The sequence below is a fragment of the Anopheles coustani genome, chromosome 3 (genome assembly GCF_943734705.1).
Source record: "Anopheles coustani chromosome 3, idAnoCousDA_361_x.2, whole genome shotgun sequence".
NCBI classification, from domain to species: Eukaryota; Metazoa; Arthropoda; class Insecta; order Diptera; family Culicidae; genus Anopheles; species Anopheles coustani.
In genome coordinates, this window is record NC_071288.1 from 13,082,497 (window position 1) to 13,105,202 (window position 22,706).

The 22,706-nt window shown below is 42.8% G+C and overlaps 1 protein-coding gene and 1 pseudogene across 1 annotated transcript; one reads left to right on the forward strand and one right to left on the reverse strand.

Annotated features, from left to right (window-relative positions):
* The first annotated feature begins 13,790 nt into the window (after positions 1–13,790).
* On the forward strand, positions 13,791–15,269 carry LOC131271935 (V-type proton ATPase subunit S1). The gene is made up of 2 exons (XM_058273524.1): positions 13,791–14,000; positions 14,070–15,269. Exons 1-2 carry the CDS (start codon positions 13,900–13,902, stop codon positions 15,145–15,147), a joined length of 1,179 nt encoding a protein of 392 aa, XP_058129507.1. The 5' UTR covers positions 13,791–13,899; the 3' UTR covers positions 15,148–15,269.
* Positions 15,270–17,517: 2,248 nt separating this feature from the next.
* Positions 17,518–21,750, reverse strand: LOC131260959 (leucine-rich repeat-containing protein 15-like; annotated as a pseudogene).
* Between the last annotated feature and the right edge of the window lie 956 nt (positions 21,751–22,706).

The following is a 22,706-nucleotide window of genomic DNA, read 5'->3' on the forward strand; positions in this document are numbered from 1 at the left end:
GCACGCGTGCGAGAAGCCGGCCGGGTTTGTGAGTTTTCCACGAACCAATGGTCCCATTAGACAGTAACGAAGGACGGGCCTCGGTGGGTCCTTGCGATGCTTGCCTTCCACTTCATTACCGGCGAACAGATTTTCCGTCGCCATTTTCACTCCAGCTTGCAGCTCGCTCAAGTACATGCAATTACGTAGGGCAAGCAAGGCTTCTCAAGTTCGTTTCTTCTTTGCATGCGCTCGAGAAAACGAGAAACGAAAGAAAACTGAACTAAGGCCTCTTTTCGTATGGACACGTTTTTTTCTACCATTTTTAAGATTCTAGCTACAAAGTCGCGAAGGAGGAAAAATAAACACCTGAAAACATATGACACCCTCGAAAGAACATGTTTATAAATGTTCAACGCTCAGCAGGTTTCCAAAAACTAACACCGTTAGCTGAGACTAATGTTTAATTTTGTTATCGTGTTTCTGTATTTCATTCGGATGAACCCCTGCAGGGATGGTCTGGTGACTTTGAGCCACACCAAGCGCGAGCCTCAGGTGAACGAAACTGCTTCGGATAGAACGAAAACAAAATGTCTCTTAACAACATGCTACATGGTTCAAGAAAGCGTTTCGTGTGAAAGGGAATTTCTTAACTCGCCTTCCGATCCATTAACTCTGCACGCCGGTGTCGTAGCGGCGTTTCATGTAACAGACAAAGAAAGTATATCTAAGTGGATAGTTTTATCTTCAGCATTTGTTCTTGTTCAGCTTGTTCAATCCAAAAAATTATTTAAAAAACAGAAACTATGAACTCTTCAAAAAGAATATTTCATGTGAAACATAATAACAATGAGAATTTGATATCTTCCTTGCCCAACCGACAAGATGAAGGCAACCGGAACCAACGATTGTTATCTTTTGCATCATGCAACAAACAAGGGTCATCCTCGTCAACTGTAACGTCCTTCCCTGGGAGCGCCATTCTTTCAACGATGGACGACATCTTCTGTATCATTCTTTTATTCCTTGCAGCTCTGCACAAGTGCACACTTGACTCGAACCAGCGCCGGAAACGAATGACCGGAAACCGAAATGCATCGTTAGGGCAGCCGTGGATATTGAATCTGCTCGTGCCGTAGGGGAAATCCATCCAAATTTCCATCATACCCTTGACGTATTTTCGCTGACTCCTGGCTATAAGGATCCTCTGCAAGGGCAGTCGGAAGTGGTTGCAAAAGTAAAGAAGTACATTTTTTCCGGTATTAACATTGAACCGTGGACCAACTAGTGAGACAGAGGGACTTTTAATTGGACGATCAATTTGTGCTTTTAGATCTAACAATAGGGAGTTGGTTTGGGAGACTTTTTTTTGCGGTATTTATATGAGCTCTTAATACCTGATTCATACTGTTTTAGGACGTGATTTCTCGACATAATTGAAGAGAAAAGATAGTTGATTGATGGCTAACGGAAGCGCTTAAAAAATTTTGTAATGATTTATAATTTCTGAATAACGGTTTAAAATCCTAACAGTTTAAATAGCATCATATCTCCCTATGACTCCACCTTAACATTTACCCGGCAAACTATTTTCACCGTATTTCTCCTGGGACATAATGAACTCTTCGTAAACGTCATGCGTAAGCATGATTTCCGTATGAACAACTTTCAATGGGGGAAAAACACTCACTTTATTCGGATTGCTCTTGACAGGCACGACTCAAACCAACAAAAACCCGCCGGATTGTAGCAACTGCAGGCACACGATGCTCCGTGCAGCATTCGAATGCCACCGGTGATCACAGTTTTGCCTTCCGTTAGCAAAATTTACGCCAAAATAAACCCACGGTGGCCCCCCAATCGAGCCGTGGTGCCTCCCTCCACGTGGAAAGTGCACTACCAGCTAATTACGCGAAGCGATGCAGAAATCAGTTCCTCCATAATTCACCAGCGCCGGAAGGCTCATGCTACATTACCTCCGATAAGGAAAATGGATGAACGAGCCACTCGGCTCGTCCCGGCTGCACCCTGCTTTTTTTCTTTCTCTCACTCCTCTCCTGCCTGGCTTAAAATCTGCGGGGAAAATGCGTGGCCTGGCGCGGACCAGCCGGAACCAAATTTGCTGTAATTATCAAGGTCGTGCGCAAGGCTCGGGGAAGTTTGTCTGCGCGGGCACGATAGGGCGTTAGAACGCCGTGGATGGGTTGGCCCGGTTTGGTAAATTATAGATCGGTAGTGCCCGATTCGAATGCAAACATTTTAATCAAATATGAAATATGACAGACTGCCCTGGATGCGCGTTCGGCCGCCATTCGACGTGGAACGCTTTCCGGTGTAATGTGGTTTCACGCCAGAGGCTCAGAAAATGAAGCCTACCGAAGTAATCGCGACGTGAAGCGCGCAATCTGCGTGTGGAACGGATTTTCCGTACTTGCCGACCTTTTGTGTGGATTTTTTTTCAAGAGACTTTAAACACAATGTAGTTTGTCTGTACATACAAGTTTATTTGTAATTGATTAATCGGTTTCATTTGTTGAAAATTGCACTTTTAAAGTATTTATTTGCAGTCTCTTCGATTACTAAACTTATAGAATCAACCGTTCAAGTTACAACAAAAATTAATGTAATATGTGCTCTAAGTCAGATTGTAGGAATGATGTTTGATTTTTGACTATTGCATTTCATAATTTTGACAGACATAATTTACACAATTAAAAACAAAACGGCACATGTTCCAGCATTAAAGTTCAGTATTTACATGGATTTTTGGTAGAAATGGCGGTCCTGATTAACACAAATATTTGAACATTGATCTATGCAATATGACAAATTAAACAATTTTTTTAATTTCGGCATAAATACAAAAAATACAATTTAATTCGAAACAGTATTAGAAAATATTATGTTTATTTGAATATCACATCATTCTGATTCTTGTGCGACCTAACAAAATTTGATGCGACTGTTACACGAACCTTTCTATTAAACTTGTGTACTACTTAATAACTACACTACTCTACTAACTACAGATAATAACAGTGGGGAACGATTAATGAATGAAAAATAATTTACAATATTATCAAGATTTTAGTCTAAAGCTAATATTGATATGGCGAATCCACTTTCGGTACTTTGAATAAGTGAGTTCATGTGACACAACTGTTTATTTAGCAGCTGTAATACATTTTAGAGAAAATACGATCGTTTCAACGGCTCTACAGAAGGATTTCATAAATAGCTTCATCGTCGTACGTATCTCCCATCGTCCGCTATCAAGTATTAATCACATGTAACATAACGTAGTCATGATAACTTTCGCCTCCTTCTGATGGTTCGTTGTAGTTTTGTCTCTTCCAGTGGAAGGAAAGAAGCGACGAACAGTTTGTCCCCACTACCACCACTCCGACACCGCCGAATCCTTGTTCGCTGGGAAGGGAAAAATGAATGATCGAACTAACTTACTATCATGCCTGTTTCGATATTAATTGGATGAGGGAATACATTTTATGAATTATAAATTACATTTTCCCTTCATTTCCTTACCGTGCCGCGTGTTGTTTTCCTCCCGGCCCATCAACCCATGGCTCATCGCACTGCATCGAGTTCGGAAGCATCCGGGAGAAAAGGTCCATCATCCATCTGCGATGTTCGATCCGGTGATACTGTTGGGACCGGTTGTATCACCGGTGCGGTCCATTTTTCCCGCGCGACTTCACCAGCAAAGATTGTGTCGATGTTTTATGTTACGGTTGCTTCCTCCCGGAAACGGCGATAGATGCCGAGCAGAGATGCTACATTGCACAAGATGGCTAGATAGAAGGAAAGGAAACTAATAAAATGCCGAAAGCAACGGAATACCGCTAAGATTCCGAGGATTTTGGATCAATCTCGACAGTCCGGCAGTGAATGGTCCTTAGTTTATGACTCTGGTAATGAAATAGAGCGGATGCGCAGTAGATTCCCCGCGCTCTGCACCTTCCACCAGTTTCTTTCTTCGCCAATGTTTCTTTCACTTGGGAGACGGAGAAGTGTGCTGTTTGAAATGCACTGCAACAAGGGGTTTGGTTTGATTAGGATTTTAATGAGAAATGCAACTTGGTTGACCGTGAGTATAAACATATAATAAACTTAGCTTTGACTCTGCACCCGAATGCATTTCCCATGAAACATATCCCAAACCATGCCAAAAATACAATGGTTTATTTATTTTCTCCATTTCATACGTAAACCTTAATCACATTTTAAGAGTCCAGCCCAATGTTGAGTACATCAAATGGAATTTTCAACTAAAATTATACACGAATCTCTAGGGAAAAGTCTCTAAAAAGATGAAACGCTTTACCTACTTGACAGTCTGCCAGTTGTGTACAAACTCATTCCATTATTTTTCTACACAATTATTAACCCACGCTCGGGTCACCCTTCAGGAAAGGTAAGCTACGACACTGAATTTTCCGAAACTATTCTCCAGAGAGGGTACGCCGGCAGCAAACATAATTTTCCACGACATCGCACGGCAGCTGAAGGCAAAACCCCGACCAATGTCTGAGAGATGGAAAGAAATAAGCAGGTCTCATCATTGCTGGGAGCAGAAGAAGCGGATTTTTCACCTGCCTACGAATTTCATCCTGCAAAACCAGAATCATAAAGCCACGATTTGTGTTGCGTATACAATTAGTTTATTTTCTTATTGCTTCCTCCAGCCGGATGATTTATTTGCGTGCCGCAGTGGAACATAAGTCCCGGTGGACGAGCGTGCTCTGCATGGGAACTTTGCGGACTCATTTAATAATCTTCTTTAGTGCTTAGCCATAAAGTTTTATTTCTAACTCTTCATATTCTATTTCAAGCGCGAGATGGAAAATAACACCTCACTGTTCGCGCGTCATGGGTGGTGGATTGGCGTTCGTAAATATTTTATCCATCAGCTTGGAATGTACCGGCGTTCCAACCACCGAAGCTCATAAACGTTGGCGACAAATCACCCGCCCAATTATTGTGTCCAGCGTCAAACGACACACCGAATAAAGAACGCACGCTCAATGAGTGCATTCCCGGTTTCCCCACGGTCGACCGGAATGCGATAACGATCGGCTCATAATGGTATGCACAGTTATGATGATGAATGGCCGCGAAAAGCCGCCGCGCCTGCAAAGTGCCGGCGTGCCGCCTTCCGTCCCGGGCTGCGGTTGTGCCACAATTAAACTAAATTGCTTTCCTGAGCAACCAATCAATTTCAGCACGGGAATGCACGACGAAACTGTCGGATTAACTATTGCAATTTAGAGATAGTGAATGATAGAGCCCGGGCTCGGATCCCTGGGGAGGGCACGAGGGAAGGCTTGCAATTGCGCAGGGCGGAATTGCGGAAACGTGCGGAGGGGCACTGCCCACACGAAGGATGCAATAAATCCTGCCTTTGTCAACGGCGTAAATGTTTGTTTGCTCACGTTCCAAGCTGATCCGCGCCACTCGTGGGGAAATTCGGTGGGTTGGAAAATTGGAAGGCTTATTCAGCGAGGGAACGGCGATGTAATGGCCGTACGGATCCATTCGGGATTGGCAGCCAACATATGGCTGGAGCCGCTCGCTACAAATCATCGGGTTTTGGGCACGGATTGTGCTTGGCCTTCGCAATTGCACGATATTGTGCGGTCACAACCGGTTAGGTGGTTTCCTCCTAAGTCTGTGAATCGAACAGTGAATAGGACTGGGAATGGACTTAGCTCCACCGGAGATCCTCTCCACTGTAATGCAATCAGTGCTGATTTGATAATCAACCTGTGAGTTAAAGCCTTATCCATCAAAATGGCCAGCTTACATTCGGCCACCTTCGGTGAAGCATTAATCAATCGAACGAATTTATAAAATTCAATCTGACGAAAATGGTGGCCACGTGTGGACTTGGTGAAAATCAAAAACCAGATTTAAATAAAATATCACTCTCAATTTATCACCTGTGTGTGTGGGCAAACAAGGGGGACATGACTAATTAGAACGAGCCAACCAAGGAGAGCAAATAAGCGTGGTTGAAAATTGCTTTTCCTCGTCGCACCGGTTCGCCGATTCGGGAAATTTGGGGAAGCAACGGGATCGCCAAGCAACAGAAAAAAGTGGAATGGAAGAGAAATCGAATTAAGTCAAACACAAAACCATCCAGGGCTCGTTCGCCACCGACCGAGCTGAAGCTTGGTATAATTTAAATAATCGTATCCTAAAGTAAATAGAACGCTGTTTTTTACGATTCCAGAATCGAAAACTATCCTGACTACCAAAGAGCCGGTGAGCCGGTACCCTCCCATCCTGAAAACGGGATAATCGCCGAGCGCGCTACAAGGACACGCTTGTCCTTCATTCTTTCGTGTCCATCGAAATCGTACAACCTGGTTCCGATCTTGTTTTTGGCTTTTTTGTCTTGCCCCAAATCCTTCCTCCAGTGACTCCTCAGATTGCGCGGGAAAGTTTGCGGACGGTCGACGTTCCTTTTTCCTTTTGCGTCGGGCATTAGTTGCTTAATTCATGACGAAATTAAATCTAACGGCTAAACCACGACGAATATGATGACGGATACGGTCACTCGAGCTGACAACGGCATTGTGCCCGGTTTCGGTGGTCAAAATTTCACTGAACAAATATTAAATTTATCCACTAAATTTGTTTTCTTTAGTTCTGAATACAATCCCAGAATAAGGTAAAAAGGTAAAGGAAAAAAGAAAATAGATAAGGAAAATGTTCGAATAAAACTATCTCCACAAAAAAACTTTCGAACCAAAATATGTTTCTACAAAAGCAGCAGTGTGCGGGGATCGAAAAGTTTAGATTAAATAAACGGTTTGACAAATATGTCCAGCTCGAGCTACGTGCCATGTCGTCGTTTTTGCAACTGTGACCGACTTGGCAAAAGTGTCCCATGTGTTCCGCTCCGTTGGCAAATTTGCTTAAAAGAAAACTTGCTGCTGCTGCTGCTTGCCCTTCTCCAGAATATCGCAAGCTTACGGATTGTGAGCTAAGCCATTTGGCGCACGCTTGATGTTCGCTAAACTAACGAACGGCAGTGGCCAGCGAAGAAGTGCTTAGTTATAATCCACACAGTTTTGAAAGGGAGCATCTAGTCTTGGATTTCGGAATGTTATCGAAAGGTTTGTGTGGACGTTTAATATATTTAAACATGATTTCTTTTTTACTATAGTAAATCCAACATGCAAAACCAATCGCTAGGTTTTAGAGCTAGCATTTATGAGATCTAATTCCATACAACCGTAAATTAGCCACAACATCACTGGACCACTGAAAACCGACAGAAATGTTTAAATATCCTAAGCTGAAGGCTTATCTCGTCGCCAACCCTCAACATTTGTGCTTGTACAGCCGTGGGGCTCGCTATGTGTGCCCAAAAATATCCCATCGTAGCCATCCTGGGGTGTTCATTCATCCCGTTTTAGCAAACACCATCCACGCTTGGTTCTTATTTGTAAAGCCGGTCTTTTTTCGTTCTTCCGAACGAAACTCAAACCCTTTTGCCTCGGAAGCGCTCTCGCGGAATGGATTCAAATCCTTCATCAGCAGACGCAAGCTGAGCCTCCGGCGGCTCGATTGGCAAGGAGAAAGATTGCGTTTGGACCCTCGCACCGTATGCAGCGAACGAAAGTGACCATACACTGGGAATGGGCATTTGTTTCTGACGGATTGTGTTAGACCGCGCTGGTGGAGCGCATAGAAACGCTCGCGGTCCAGATGGGGAAAACGTGTGTATGGCCCGGGCCCGCCCTTTGCCCTCTTCACTATCAACGTGGCCACAGAGATCTTCATTTTTCATGCACCAGACAAACACACGCGCGTTTCGTTCCGATGGTTAGGGGCGTAAAAGAAGAAAAAGTAAATCCTCGCTACTAAAATAATAAAACGCGTAATGATAACGGGTTTCCCATCTCCGAACGCAAGTGACCGCACGGTGAAATGTGTTTTAGGCCCGCTGGCCAGCGTGGTTGCGCGTGGCGTGGACTGGAAATGGCCTGAACTTGGCGTGGCTGACTTTTATTTCACTTCCCCGACTTTTATTTTACAGCCCAAACAAACGAATTTTCATTTGATCACGCCAGGTGCGATTTTCTGCCTGCTAGTGTTTCATACCTTTTTGTATCGGTAAATATTCGTTCAACCAGTGCTCACACCATGCAACAATATTCTAGTGGAACCCTTCGAAAATCCGAAATTATAACCAGTAAATAATTAATCATTAGATTATTGTAAATTATTACGCATCCCATCGGTTGCTCTCTGTTTCAACAATATTATATACGGGAACCAAACCGCGCCAATCGCACAAACCGTTGGTTTTCTTCCATTCAATGAAGCCTATCGCAAAAGCACTACATCAAACCCGATTGCATCGGGTAGGAAAAACCCCGCATTGAAATTATGAAAAATCGTACAAGAACATTGCTGTCGACCATTTCAAAAATACGCTTGAAATTAAGCTTAAAGGGGCGTATTTCAACCCAGGAAGTACGGCGGTCATTAGCACGGGTGGGAAGATGCATTAAGCAATTAAATTCTCATTTACCTGGGATATCATTTCCATTAGCTTAACATTTCAGAAAAACTCGCATAAATTCTTTAGATTTAGCATTTTGTTTTACATTGTTAGCCGTACTAAATGATAAAAATTGCAGTTATTGGACAGAACAATCATCTAATGGTTAGCAACATTTATTAATACCGGTTTCGATATTGTTTTTCTTTTGGAAATCTGGAAAGTCCAACATGACCGTTTCGCTTTCACAGCAAACACTTATAACCGCCTTTTGCATGTGTTAATTATTATAAATTACCCGCTTGGTCATACGGACACGTTCCGGGCTTAAGCCGGCATCAGCATGGTTCCGTACGATAATGGCTGCATCTTTCATCCTCGCTCGCCCGAACCGTTGGCCTCTGCCTCACGTGCCTACACACATATGACGGACTTCCCATCTTCCCTGCGGGAAACCATCCCATCGATAAATGCACCCCTAGAAGAAGGAACAACCGGGGTGGGGAAGCGACATCTTGAGCCACAAATCGGTCCTCGCCTCGGGGGCCCAGGAGGGTCGGTATGTAAACCTCAAAAACATTTGAACCCTATTCATTGACCCACCGAAAGGGTGTAAATCCCGACCTAGCTTTCAATGTGGCAAAATGATGAATTTATGTATTAACCAGTGCGGTTCAGGGAAACGTTATTATCAGCCGCCTTCAGCATCGTCCCGAAAAGTGGCCGCACCAGCTCGGTGCTGCCTTCGGAGCAAATCATCGTGGGGTAAAAAAGGGCATCCCATCGAACGGGCTGATGAATAAATTTGCCCCCACTTTTCCGGACGGTCGTGTGGTGGGCGGTTTAAGCCCTACCCAGAAACGATGAAAATCGAACGTCCTTGCGGGAGATGGCCAAATTTCTTCCGCCTATACCGTGGCTAGAGACACTGGCATCGAACGGGTGGTTGGTGATGGCCAGCTCGCAGGATCACCGTACAAGGGTTCCATCCTATCCGGCTTCGTCGCTTCAATGGCGCTGCAGTAATCTTCTTAGCAAACACACTAACCACCCATCTCGAGGGATAATGGCACGAGAAAAGCGGTGTCCGGCATGCACCGATGCCATCGTTTGCATCGTCCCATCATCATTAACTCCTCCATCTCAAACATCGGTCCGTTCGTCGGTCGAAGATTACACCCAATTGGTGTTTGATTGTGTCTCATTACGTGGGGCGAAAGAAAAGCACGATCCGCATCCATCCCCAATGGTGGCTTGGCGTCCAATGGAAAGGATTACATCACGGAACGACGTGGTTAGTTTGATTTTTGTGAAAATCTTCTGGTAAACAAGTCAAGCTCCATCGGGTTCAGCCCGCTAAAATCGTACCAAAAGTTGCGTGCAATGAGATATTAGTTGTAAAAGCAGTTGAATTTAAGTATTTAAAACGGAAAAACATTATTCCAAATTATATCCATAGGAAACAAGACTGCGAAACTTTTGTATTCTCAAATTTGGTCATGGAAAATTACTCGCTATGCTCGGATTATCAGATATTTGCAATCTTCAATATCAAAAACGTCAATGTCACTCAAAATGTATAATTTTTATGAAATATTTGATCGAGTTTTTCGCACCTTTTATAAGAGTTTCTTTTATGCGGCAAACAAATTGCACTTCCAATTCGAAATTATGAACTGGTTTCCGCACGCACAAAAATGTCACTAAGAGTGAACTTACCAATGCTTAACTTAAGTTTTTGTAATTTGATACGTCTTTGGCAGAGTTGCCTATCTTAATATTAATGCATCTTAATAGTAAATACATACATTTAATAATTGTTGAGTTCTTGAAGCTTTTGCACTGTCGTTAAATTTTTTATTGTTTGTTTATCATTAAAATTATATTTATGACTTTTTTTTATTTTATTGTCTTCTTCTCAGGCGTATGCAGGATTCACAATCTCGTCAATTAAAGATTTTATAGACTTCTTCTTCTTATTCAGACCGAAAACCTAGAGCGATACGTGCAATAGAACTTCGTCATAGCGAATGTGGGACGCGGTTATTTGATTAACAGAGTTATCTGATCGCAAACGGATAGATATCTGCATTTCCACCGCCCCGCAGTTCCGATCTCCAAGGTCCACCCGACCACACGCTCCTCGAGCGAGCGAGGACTCGACACGCATCCTTGACGCCTTGCCGGCGCATGCAGTCGAACAATTCCATATGCACACCAGGATTCCCCACGCACAGCAATATGTACATCGCCGCAGAGCAATCTGCCTCCATCGCCGTTCCGCCACATTTCCGAGATTTTCCTCAACAGATCATCGCCAATAATTGAACAGTGATAAGATAACTAAATTGAACCGTCACAGCTAACAAGCACTATATTAGATTTATTATAATGTTCATCAACCGGTGCCGTGTCTGGGTTCCGTATTTAGCGCGTGTTTTGGTGGAGCATAAAGGATGCAGAGGCGGGCCCTCCCGCTGCCACCCACTCTCGAAGTCGGTTCGCTTTGTTCCCATCGCTGGTGGCATCTAAGAAGAGTTTCCGCAAACAATCAATTCCATCTTTTTATGTCACCCGTGCTTCCGGGTTTTCGAGAGCTTTAAGACTCTGCGCGGCGGAAGGCATAAAAAATGGTTTTATCACACACAAAAGTGAGCAGTGAGCAGTTGGAAGTTGATTAGGAAACTTAATATAAAAAAAGAAGAATCGTTCCCGGAACGAGCACACGGCCAGCAAGCACATGCACAGACTCACGGCGTGAATGCATGCATCCTCCGGAAAAAGTCGAAAGCGAAACTTTAAAGTTTATCTGCAAAAAAAGGAAACACATCGACAACGACGAGCAGGACGGAAGAAACGGAAAACTCCAAGTGTAGAATTCAATTGGAAAGTCGATCGTTTGGCAGAGAATGTCGACCTGCGACTGGAGAATAAAAAGGATTCCCCACTGCACCGAGGGAAGACGTCGCCAATTGCCATATTTTAACTTTCATTTCCACCTCAATGGTATGCAATAAGCAGCTTTGCGGATTGTGCCGGAGAGTTCGTGCTGCCGGCTTGGCGTACTCGCGAACATGCGAAGTTTTCAAGTCAGCAAGTCACTACATTCAATACCTAACGGCGCAGAGCTTTCCACCAAAACATGGGGGTCGGAAAAGTGTTAAGCAAATGAAAAATTCATACAGTTGCTCTAAGCTTGCTTAACATTAATTTACTTTCAAATATTGGTTTGATATTTTTGTGAAAAACACTTCTCTCGCCAAACTTGCGGAAAGTAGAGTGAGTTTTGTTGATAAGTTTGAATTCCCACATAAAGGCAATGTTTACCCAACATTAATCTGGAAATTATTCAATCACCTTTAATTTGTCATGTCATGCTCAATGGTTCCGTTGACCTTTTTCTAAAGATAAAAGAATTTTCCTATGCCCCTCTGTCCTCCTTTAAAGGCGACTTCGAACAGAGGAAGAACAAAGTAATGCTCAGTTGATTCATCTCCCATCCAAATGTCTCCCTCAGTGTACGCAAATTACGGTCTTACTCGCATTAGCAGCCCTCGTGCATTCGTTAATTCGAGACGTGTTTCGGCGTTTCTTTGGAAAATGATGATGGATAATTCGCTTTCCTCCTTGAACGAGATAAACCGTTTTGTTCCTCTGTAAAAGTGTCTTTGAATTCGAAGAAAGGAAAAGGCAAATTTTGCGTATTACATTCAGGACTCAGCTTCCACTGTGGGCTTTGCATTTTCCACAGTATGTTGATTTCGTCAATGGACATTTTCAAAAATTTCCTCTTTCAACTCAAGTACTTTTTCTTCGGCAGCAGGACACTCAAATGGATCCCATTTGTTATGAGCATGTTGATGAATGTTCGACCGACCTTTTCGCCGAAGTCAACCATGATGTTTTGTTTATTTTTGTCTCTTTCTCTTAATCATAATTGCTCATTACTTTATTTTTGCTCTACTGATGGCCGATTATCATTCGCATGAACGTTGGAGTCTGTAAGAATACTTCGTCGATTTCTGTCTTCTAGATCTTCTTCACCCGGGAATGAGTCGTTTATCCGTTAATAAATTATATTCCAGCCTGCATAGGTTGCTTAGGATCCCATTAGGATTATTAATTTTGCACTTCCCGAGCGCCTGTGTGATGGTAGGGCAATGAATTACAATCACATCAAGAGCTTGTTTAAGCGGCAAGTCCCAAGTGAGTATAAAAGCAGAGCCAAAAAAAAACAAAAAACGTGGTTGATCCTTGGCATTCCGTAGATTTGTGTGTTTCAATTCACTTGGATCATTATTAAGTTCATTAACATTCGAATATCGGAATCACCACGGGATGGAAGTCAGTTGCAAGGTATTGAGGCACGCTACAGTTAAGTCAGAATAATCTAATCGTGCTCAAGTGTATTTGTGATGAAATGAATCGGACAAGGAAGGGATGAAGATATCTTAATACATCTCAAGAATTTATGCAAATCGGAATGATAATAGTAATGGTTAGAGGGAAGGTTAATCACCAAATTGGTAAATTATATTGATACTTTTTTTAAGATTTCAACGGATAATCACAGTTGATATTTATAGAAACTTTAACAAGAATGAAGGAAGCCCTCTGGAAATAAAAGTGAGGATACTTCTTTAAATTTACAAAGTAAATTTTTAGACGTCGTTGCATTCAAATGCAAATAGATCGTTATGACATATTCAGTCACGAAAGTTTCCGGACATATTTTATTATTTTGGAATGATTTGGGATTATTTATGTTGCTTGTTGTCTGTAACGATTTCTGTTCATGGTTTTTATTCGTTGCTGACCATTGACATTTAAAATGCTATGAATTTTCCCTTTTACCAGCTTTTTTGAACATTTGTATCTCATTCAGCAGATTTGACAAACGTCTTGCAAGTTCGCTGAATAGTGACCAAGGTGTTTGAAATTGGTGCAAAACGTCATTTTTGCGAGAAACTAAAACAAGTAGTGTTGGGAAAATGAATTCCAATCCTTCGATCCGAATCCATTTGGAGATCCGGGTCTTCAAGCCCGAATCCAGATCCGTCATATCATACGTGCACATCTAACTTGCCTTGTTTTCATCTGATATGCTAAATTCATTGAACATTGACATTGATTTATGTATGAAAAACAGCGTATTTGAAAATTATTAACAAATTAGCTATTTCAGTTTTTATTTCATAGCAAGCCCAAGGTTTTTGAAACTGGTTCAACTAATCTTGGTCATGGCGTTTACAATTTACGTCAGTTTTGTAACCAATTTGTCAAGTGGACCTCTTGAAGTCACGAGATCAGTTTTGTTCGCCAAATTAGTCAGCTGGTCAAGTTAAATTCGTGCATTTCGCGACGATCTTCCGGACAGGTAAGCTGCAATGGCCAGATTAGGATTACCCGTGGTGCTTTTGCTGGCACTGGCCGTTTTCGGCGGTGCCCGCGCAACGAATGTTCCTGTTTTTGTTTGGGGAAAACCATCGTAAGTAAACACAGCAGTTCATCCGCCCCATGTTTTCGAAAGTTATCAGGTTTGGTTCTTCCTCACCAGTGTGACCTACGTTCCGGCCCTCAGCCGATACACGAGCACGGAATTCGAAGCGCTCGTCGAGGCCCAAATCGACGAGAACACTTTTACGGTCGTGTTCGCCGAAGATCGCCTCTCGACGGAGGACCTCAGTCAGTGCAAGCTGAAGACGCAAACATGCTTCAAGAATCTGCAGAAAATCGAACGCAAGTCGTACCTTCCGAGCGTCGAGGAACCGCTGAGCGTGTTGGAGGGCTCGAATGCTCGAACCGTCCTGTTGTTGTCAGACGGAACGCTCAGTGAGCCAATCGTACCGCGTGCTGGTGGAATTGTCGTCGTTGACCTCGGCTCGGGTGATTACGCGTCACATGATGCTGCAATCGATGCGCTGTACGCTCGGCTCCGCAATGCCTACGAGAACGTTCTTGCCATCTACACTGGCAAAACGGCGTCCTTCAGTGCGTCACGTCTGGTACGTAAAACTCGCCAGGCAGAGACCCCGGAACGCGAACCCAAGACGCTGTCGACGGAAGACTTCCTGATGTCCATCGAACAGTTCAGCTACGGCCCGGTCGATGCCGCCGAACTGACCGTCGTTGAGCTGGACAAAGCGGAGAAGATACCGGCCAACTCGAGCAACACCGCCGATGCACAAACCCTTCACATTCAGCTAAACGGTCCGAGCGCTAAGGTGGACCTGCACTTCATGGTTTCCCAAGGCTCGTGGGAGATTACGTCCGTGTCCTTCAACGACCAGCAGTACTACTTGCGCCATCGTGTGCACGTGAACCAGCACTTTTCGTACCGCTGCAACTCGTGGGAATACATGACGTTCGATCTGCAGAACAAAATCGTGTTCGAGGAGGTGCAGTTCCAGCCGTTCTGGCCGGCCGACGGGGAATCCAGCACCGTACCAATCAAGTTTGGTGACGCATGGCACTGCGTCGGCTTCACGACCGGGGGCATTCTTTCCGGACTGTTCCTGATTCTCATCTTCCTCATCATTGGCGCGTACGGCATCGCCTGGATGATGGATATCCGCACGATGGATCGCTTCGACGATCCGAAGGGCAAAACGATCATCGTCAACACCACCGAGTAGTGGGTGTGCACTTTGGTGTCCGGCCACAGCCTTCGTAGTTGCACAATAATTGAGCTTAGCGAGCCATTCACAATAAAATTATACACATTGGCAATTGAATTGAAATGAAATTTTTCTATTTTGCTAGTGTAACTTGAGCTAAAGATGATTTCGAATCACTAACCTTTTTATCATGCCTAGCCGACTAGGTATATTTATATGGTCAGGGCGTGTAGTTCGATAATGTAAAAAAAAAAACAATATTCTCAAAAACTAATCGTAGCTTGAGTTTTTCCTCCCAGCTACAAACAGACGGAACGGTATCGTTGGTTAATTTTGCTGTTGCTGGCGATGAATGTTTGTGAAGTTGATGGGTATGCTGCTGGTCTGTGTGTTTGGTCTCACAGCATGCGCGGGACGTGGGAAGGGGATGATTCTACAGTGCAATCTCACATTATCAGGCTTTAAATATGACTCACGCGCACTTGATGTCCTTTTGTCTCAGGATGTTAAGAATGGGGGACGTTGGGATCTTCACTAAGGCCTAAAGTGCGGGCAATACACCAGGACGGACGGCTTCAAACTTCATACAAGACTAGATGATGTGGTCAATGTCGTGGAATCCATCGCGGCAAGACTATGTTGTGCTCTTATGAGATTACAGAAATCAAATCGTCTGCGAATATGTGATCAGCGTCAATGTTTAGGGATTCCTTTGATTCACTACTCCTCTGAAGGAAATCAAACGAATTAATTGAAAATGTAACATTTTTAATCGGTCTTAAAAACGTTTTCGATGATATACGTTCATCGCCTCGAACCGTTAAGTTTGGAACTTTTACGCATGTGCTTTGTGCATGATCCCGCGAGTTATACTAATCTGTTGTTAAGCCTATTGCGCCTGCAGATAGGCTTGGAACAGCGCACCGCTATCAACAATTAGAATTAACACGTTGACTGTCAAGCGATTTTAGCACACTTTTTTAGAACAATCTTTTTTAATTTAATTTGTTCATAATATTTACTAAACCAACGATTTTTGAAGGCTAAACAAAAACTTAGCTTCACAAAGAGTTGATACAAAATATAACTATAATTTTTATGTTGCATTTTCATTTATTTATGCGTCAAAAACTTTTTAGAACTGAGTTTTGCTGTCAGCCACTTTTGGGTGACATGGCAGTCAACGTGTTAACACTCTGACGGCCGGCTACATCTATAGATGTAATGGATCCGTTTCAGTTTGCATCCGATCACATCATTTTGGTGTGCTGTCAACGCTGTCACCAGACAAGCACCACAGGCTACTGAATGTAAACAAATATCAAATGGAAAGTAAACAAATTCCACAGGGCGCGTTGCTGTTCGTTCGTAAATTCTAATAAAGATTGAAAAAGAATTATCAAACAGGGCGGCCAGATACGGAGGAACTAGTGCAAACGCGCCGGTCGGAAAGCGTTGTGACACCGTGAATTGTGCGGCCGTCAAAGTGTTAATTCTTTTTTCAATCGATCCTTTTAGTACATTATTGTATTTGGTACTTGTATAGTGTTGCTTTCAATGTTTCACTCGAACAAAATGTATATTTCATCAAATCATCGGAACAAACAACCTGTACTATACTGTACATAGTACATTGGTTGATTTTTCCTTGTTTTATATTATATTGTTTACTCCTTAATTGATCTATTTTTTTTTTGATGATTTTTCAGATATCAACAAACGAATATGGAAAAACGCTATTTCATGGTGTATAACTTTTTTATTTAATCATAACATTAACGGGTACATTCACGATGTGAAGGATATTTTTAAATGTTCTCGATAGAACCATCGTAGACAGTGAAAAAATTGTTTTCTCATTTTTGGCATACCACTACACTGGTTTAACACGTTGACTGCCAAGCGTTTTTAGCACACTTTCTTAGTACAATCTTTTATGATAAAATTTGTATGTAACATTTACTAATCCGACGATTTTCGAAGCCTAAACCAAAACTTAGATTCCTAAAGAATTTATTTTTAATATTACTATATTCGTTATGTTCCATTTTCATTTATTTATGGGACAAAAACTTTTTAGAACTAATGACAGCTGGCTATAAAAAATGATAGCCATGGCAGTCAACGTGTTAAGAAAGGAGAAAGGTCGTTGGAATATTGTTTTTAGCATGGGAAGAGCTAAAATAATAAAAAATAAATAAATAAGAGGTATAACAAATCGCTGCATACGCCGAACACTTGTAACGTTTCACGAACTCCCTTGTCGTCCTACACATCGAGGGAAAGTAAAAACAAGTCAAACATTTTGCGAGCGCAACAAATTTACGAATTCCTTGCAAGCTTACACAACACCGGAAATAAGGTTGATATCCGGTCCAATCTCACTTCCTAGACAAGGCGAACAGAATCAACTCCATCCATTGAAGAAATCCGCTGGTGCATATAGTATGCCACTACGCCAAGCGCAACGGCGCCAAACACTGCAAATGTGTACACTATCACCTGGAACGTCACATACAAGGAAGAAGATCCGACTTCTGCAGGCTGTTCGTTAACTGCGGACGTTGGGGCCACTACTGGGACCATGGTGTCTGTGGCAAGTCGAATAGAAAGCTCGGCCGATGGCTTCAGTAGACCGGTCGTAGAAGTCGTCGTCATCTTAGACGTGGTCCTCTCGGGTGTGGTTGTGCTAACGGTAGGAGAAGCAGTAGGCTTGGCCGTAGTAGTTGTCGAAAGACGGCTCTCCATCGAGGAGTCGTAGTCGTCGTAATCGTCGTAATATTCCTCGTCTGAATCTTGCTCCCCGTTGGCGAACAGTTCCGTGGATGAATCCTTTAAGTGTCCGTGCATATCGGCCTTTAGCTTGTACATTTTCATGTACTCTAGCACATGATTTAGGTAGGTAGCGTTCCAGCCGTTTCCTTGAATCTCCAGAACTTGTAGATTCGGCAGATACTCCCGCTGTTTGAGGAAGTTGATCGTGTCTATGTTACTGAACGCCACGATTAGCGATTGTAGGTCAAAGAGGTCTGAGAACATGCTGAAATCGAGCTCTTTGAGGTTGTTGTACGAAAGATCCAGCAGCTTCAGCTCGAACATGTTGGTGAACGTTTCATTGGTGATCGTGATGTTGGTGTGGCTTAGGAGTAGCTCTTCCAATCTTCGCAGGCGGTTGAACACACTGTTGGACTGTAGTGGATTGTTGCTTAGGATGAGTTTTTTCAGGTTGATCATTCGCGAGATAGGACTAGCGTCAGTGAGATTATTTTCAGTGAGATGCAGAGTGTGCAGTTTCGAACCCGTTCCTGAAAGTTTGCTGATACGGTTATGTTCGGCCTGCACCAGCGTGATATGATCGTTCAAATACAGGGCCCAACTGGCGGATTTTATCTTGTTAACATATTGTTTTCATGTTGTTAGTTAATTTTTTTGATGGATAACCCTGCTGGCAGCGGTAACTCAAAATTCCGTGTCACGTCTACGTCTCTCCCGTCTCCACCCGTTTCCACCCCTCATTGGCCCATACTTTTCAAACGATGTGCAACACCGTTGATACACTCAGCAGGCCATCCTACTCCCACCTTCGACCCCGGATTTTCGTACTCGCTCTTTTGGGACTTAGTCAATTTTTCAAACCGTTTTCATTTTTGCAAAACTTAAATAAATAACGTCGATTTGATCAATGATCAATCAATTTGTCAAATTCTAAACGTATTTGTAAGACTAAACAGATTAAAAAAGTTAAAAAACATGTCCATAATGCACTTGAAATAATTTCAGCACATTTTACAACGGAAATAAACATAGAAAAGAGATTATGCGTTTGATTCCATCATTTAAATATGATTTACGTCCATGTATTTGAAAATAACAATGAAAATCAAATTCACACTCCGACCAGATTTACGATCACTCAATGCAAAGCCAAACAGCCTACACTATTATGGGATTTGGTTGTCCCATGGACAAAGTTTATTGTGGGTGGATAAATTATTTTTATCACCGATTTTTTATGCAATTGTTGAATAGGTGAAACCTCAACCGCGTACAAAAATACATTATCTAATTTTAAAAAAATTATGACAGATAAACATTCGTCAGACGCTATTTTTGTTCAACGATCACACTTATTTTTGGCCACCATAGTCTCAAACCCACGCTCACAGTCAAGCTGTCAGGGGAGCGTTCAGTGATGGCAGCCGCCGGGACCGCTTGGTGCGCGTCGAGCGCAGTGATAAAAAAGTGCGTAAAATAATGATGTTTTCAGTGTTATTTAGTGAACTTTACAAATAAGACTGAAGAAATTGTGCATGTGTTTCGTTTACGGCTCATATTCAGCCCAAAAATGGAAGTTGTAGTGTTGTTTACATCGCTACTCTTCCGCATGGAGAGGTACTGCTGCTGGCGGCGTCCGATCCGATCTCGCAGAATTCATCGATGGAAAACAAAACAAGATAAGTATTTCATCAATTATTGCGTATCAACATCAATAATAATTTAATTCCTCTCAATTTTCATTTCTAGAGCATCTTCCGTCGGAAGTTTGTTTTGGATCCCGATCCCGCTGCTCGGATGTGCATCAGAAGATCTTTTCGACATTGATATTCCCTAGTGTGCAAGTGTGGTGTGTAGGGTAGTGATATTCAGTGAAATTTATCATTAAAAATAGTCTTAAGCAGTGTCGTTAACGTATGATAATCCTAAATAAATATATAATGATAAAAATATTACGGAACTGGCGGACTTATGTTTTTATGATGACCATCACTATACAGGGTACTCGGGGGCCGCCATTACTGACCCATGCGCATGCGCAAATTGCCCACGAGGGTATCTCAGACCCGCGCATTTCACTGTCACAATGCGCGGCAAATGCGCGCTAAATGCGCGGGGTTTACAACATTTTTACGCGTCGCGTGACATTTTCTGCCTCCAGGGAACAAGACAAAGTGTTGCACCAAAAAAGGGGGTGGGGTGCAACATTCAATCGGTTATTTTGTGGTAGTGTTAGTGTCAAACAGGGGGTTATGGAGGTGTGCGTGTTATTTCACCATATTGGCATGCACACATTTATATAATGCGTTTCGGATATCAAATGAGAAAACAGTGTTGTGTTCTGCGCAATCCGTCGACGCGGAAATTTCTATTCTTTATTAAATTCGAACTCTACTTCTACACTCTGCTCTCCCGGAACATTATGGGCGGCTTCTTCCTCCGGTGTTAATTCTGTTGAACGAAACAAACAAAGAAAAGGAATTAACGAATCGCTGTTTTAACGGTCATGATGTTGCTCTATCACACTGTTTACTTACCGATTCCAAGATCCTTCCAAACGATCAAACTTCTCATCCGTTTTACGGACCAGATCGTCCATGAGCTGACGCCGTCGCGGACTTGTTGATGGATGCACTTTTTCTTCTTTAAGTTTCCCATTGGGCACCATGAACTTTGGAAAAACACTTCACACTTTTCAACACGCCTGTTCTGGCGCTAGTTGTTTTGAAGACTGAAAACTTCACCGCGTCGCGATTGACAGTCGGTGCGTGATGGCATTCATACAAACGCCCTTTTTTATTCTGTACATGATTGACCGGCATGAAGTGCACCAACACACTCATGGGTTACTGTGCAGTATGGGAATGCTACACAATCGGTTCCGCTATTGCAATGTGTCAGACTGAAAGGGAAAATGTGAAAGGGCAGATGTGACTTCCTCCCTAGCACACCGGTTCATCATTAGAACGAGTGGGAAGACAAAGTGTGCAAGAGAAAGCTGACAGTACTGGACTTAAGGGGGTTGGAATGTGGGGAAACGGGGCAATGTTGCATGTCACCGTCAGCTGGGGGTAGTCAGCGAGTTGTTGTGCAACAACACGTGTGACGCCTTTAGAGAAGGAAATTCGAACGCAGTCAACTGGTTGTGAGACAGATCGAGTCGGGCCAATTCAATGATATTGTTGAAAATGCCAGCTGGTAAAACGTTGCTTATGAGGTTCTGTGCCAAGTTAATCATTGTAAGCGCAGGAGAGGATGCGAACAGATTTTCCGGCAGTTGCGTGAGTTGGTTGTCCGTTAAGTTGAGATGGGTGAGATTCTTCAGGCCATTAAATGCGTTCGGGCCGATGGTAGTGAGCTCACTGGAGACGATGAAAAGGACCTCTAGTGCGTCCACTCCGTGGAACGTATTGTCCTCTAGTGTGCTAATATTGGTATGGTGGATGACGACTTTCTTTAGATTAGGTGTTTTATCGAACGCTCCCGGTTCAATGTTGCACTGCTCTCCTTGATAGATTTCCAGATCGATCAGGTTCGGGAAAGAACCGAAAGTTTCAGCTGTTATCTTATTGTCGTAGAAGTGTAGGATCGAAACATGGGTTATTTCATTTTCCAGTTCATCCATCCGACAACTTTCGTCGGTTTTCAGTGCATCGTTGGTGGGCATAAGTATACGACAGTACTTCAATCGGCACCTGCACAGAGAGGCATCCATTTTGCAGTCGCCAAGAGCGAGGAGGATCAAGCCCACCAAAACACTGTGAGCAAACAAGTTAGTATTAGAACGCACTGTTACATGAAAAAGCGATCCCGATGATCACTATTTACTTACCCAATGGGTCCCATTGTGAATCTGCTGAAAGAACCGTACTACTCGAAGGAAACTAATGCGATCCAGTATCCGATCACCATGTAGGATCGCTCCAGCAGTCATAAATAGATGGGTGTGCGTTCGTTATCACTATGCCACGTTACGTTAGTTGGATTACTTTGCATACGGCAGAGTGCAATGGTTCGTCGCCCAAGTTTTGATGCTGTTGGACACCTTCTCCGCTTGCAACGGATTCTGTATCAAGCAAATAAATACATTTTTATACTTCTTTATCTGACCAGCTAACGATAATTTCTTTGCTTCAAACGATATCGTCCTATAGAGTGCGTATGATGTCATGCACGTTAGTTGTTAATGGATAATTTGTTTCTTTTCTTTGAAAACAGTTTGTCAAAAATTTCGTTTTAATTAAGTTTTCAGGATGCTTACCATGGCCAGGCTACTTTATAGTAGAGCACTCACAACACAGTCTTCTATCTTGCTTTACGACTCTCCAACCCGATATTTGAGCAGTTGAAGTTGGAAACTATTTTTATTATTATTATTATTTTCCGGTTAAAGATTTTAGATTAAATTAAATCATTCTACTTAAATTGATACATAAAATAAACGTTCAATGTATGGTAGAGTCCGTGATAATACGCACTACAGCCGAATAGTTTGTTTATTTTGATCTGTCAAAATTCACCCTGTTTTCGCTCCCATTTTCGTGGTCCATCTACAGAGTGAAAAATATTTTCGGCTCTCACAGTCGCGAAAACATGAGTGCAGAAAAACGTTTTTCATCTCACGTGGCCGTCAGGTTATCGATATTTTATGTTATACGTTCTACCGCTTAATTGATCTATTTTTCGTGATTTTTCTTAGTGTATAAAACTTCATTTACTCATAACATTAACGTGTGCATAAACGAAGCGAAGCATAACGCTGCGTAAAGTTTCACAAACTGCCTTATCGTCCTACACTTCGA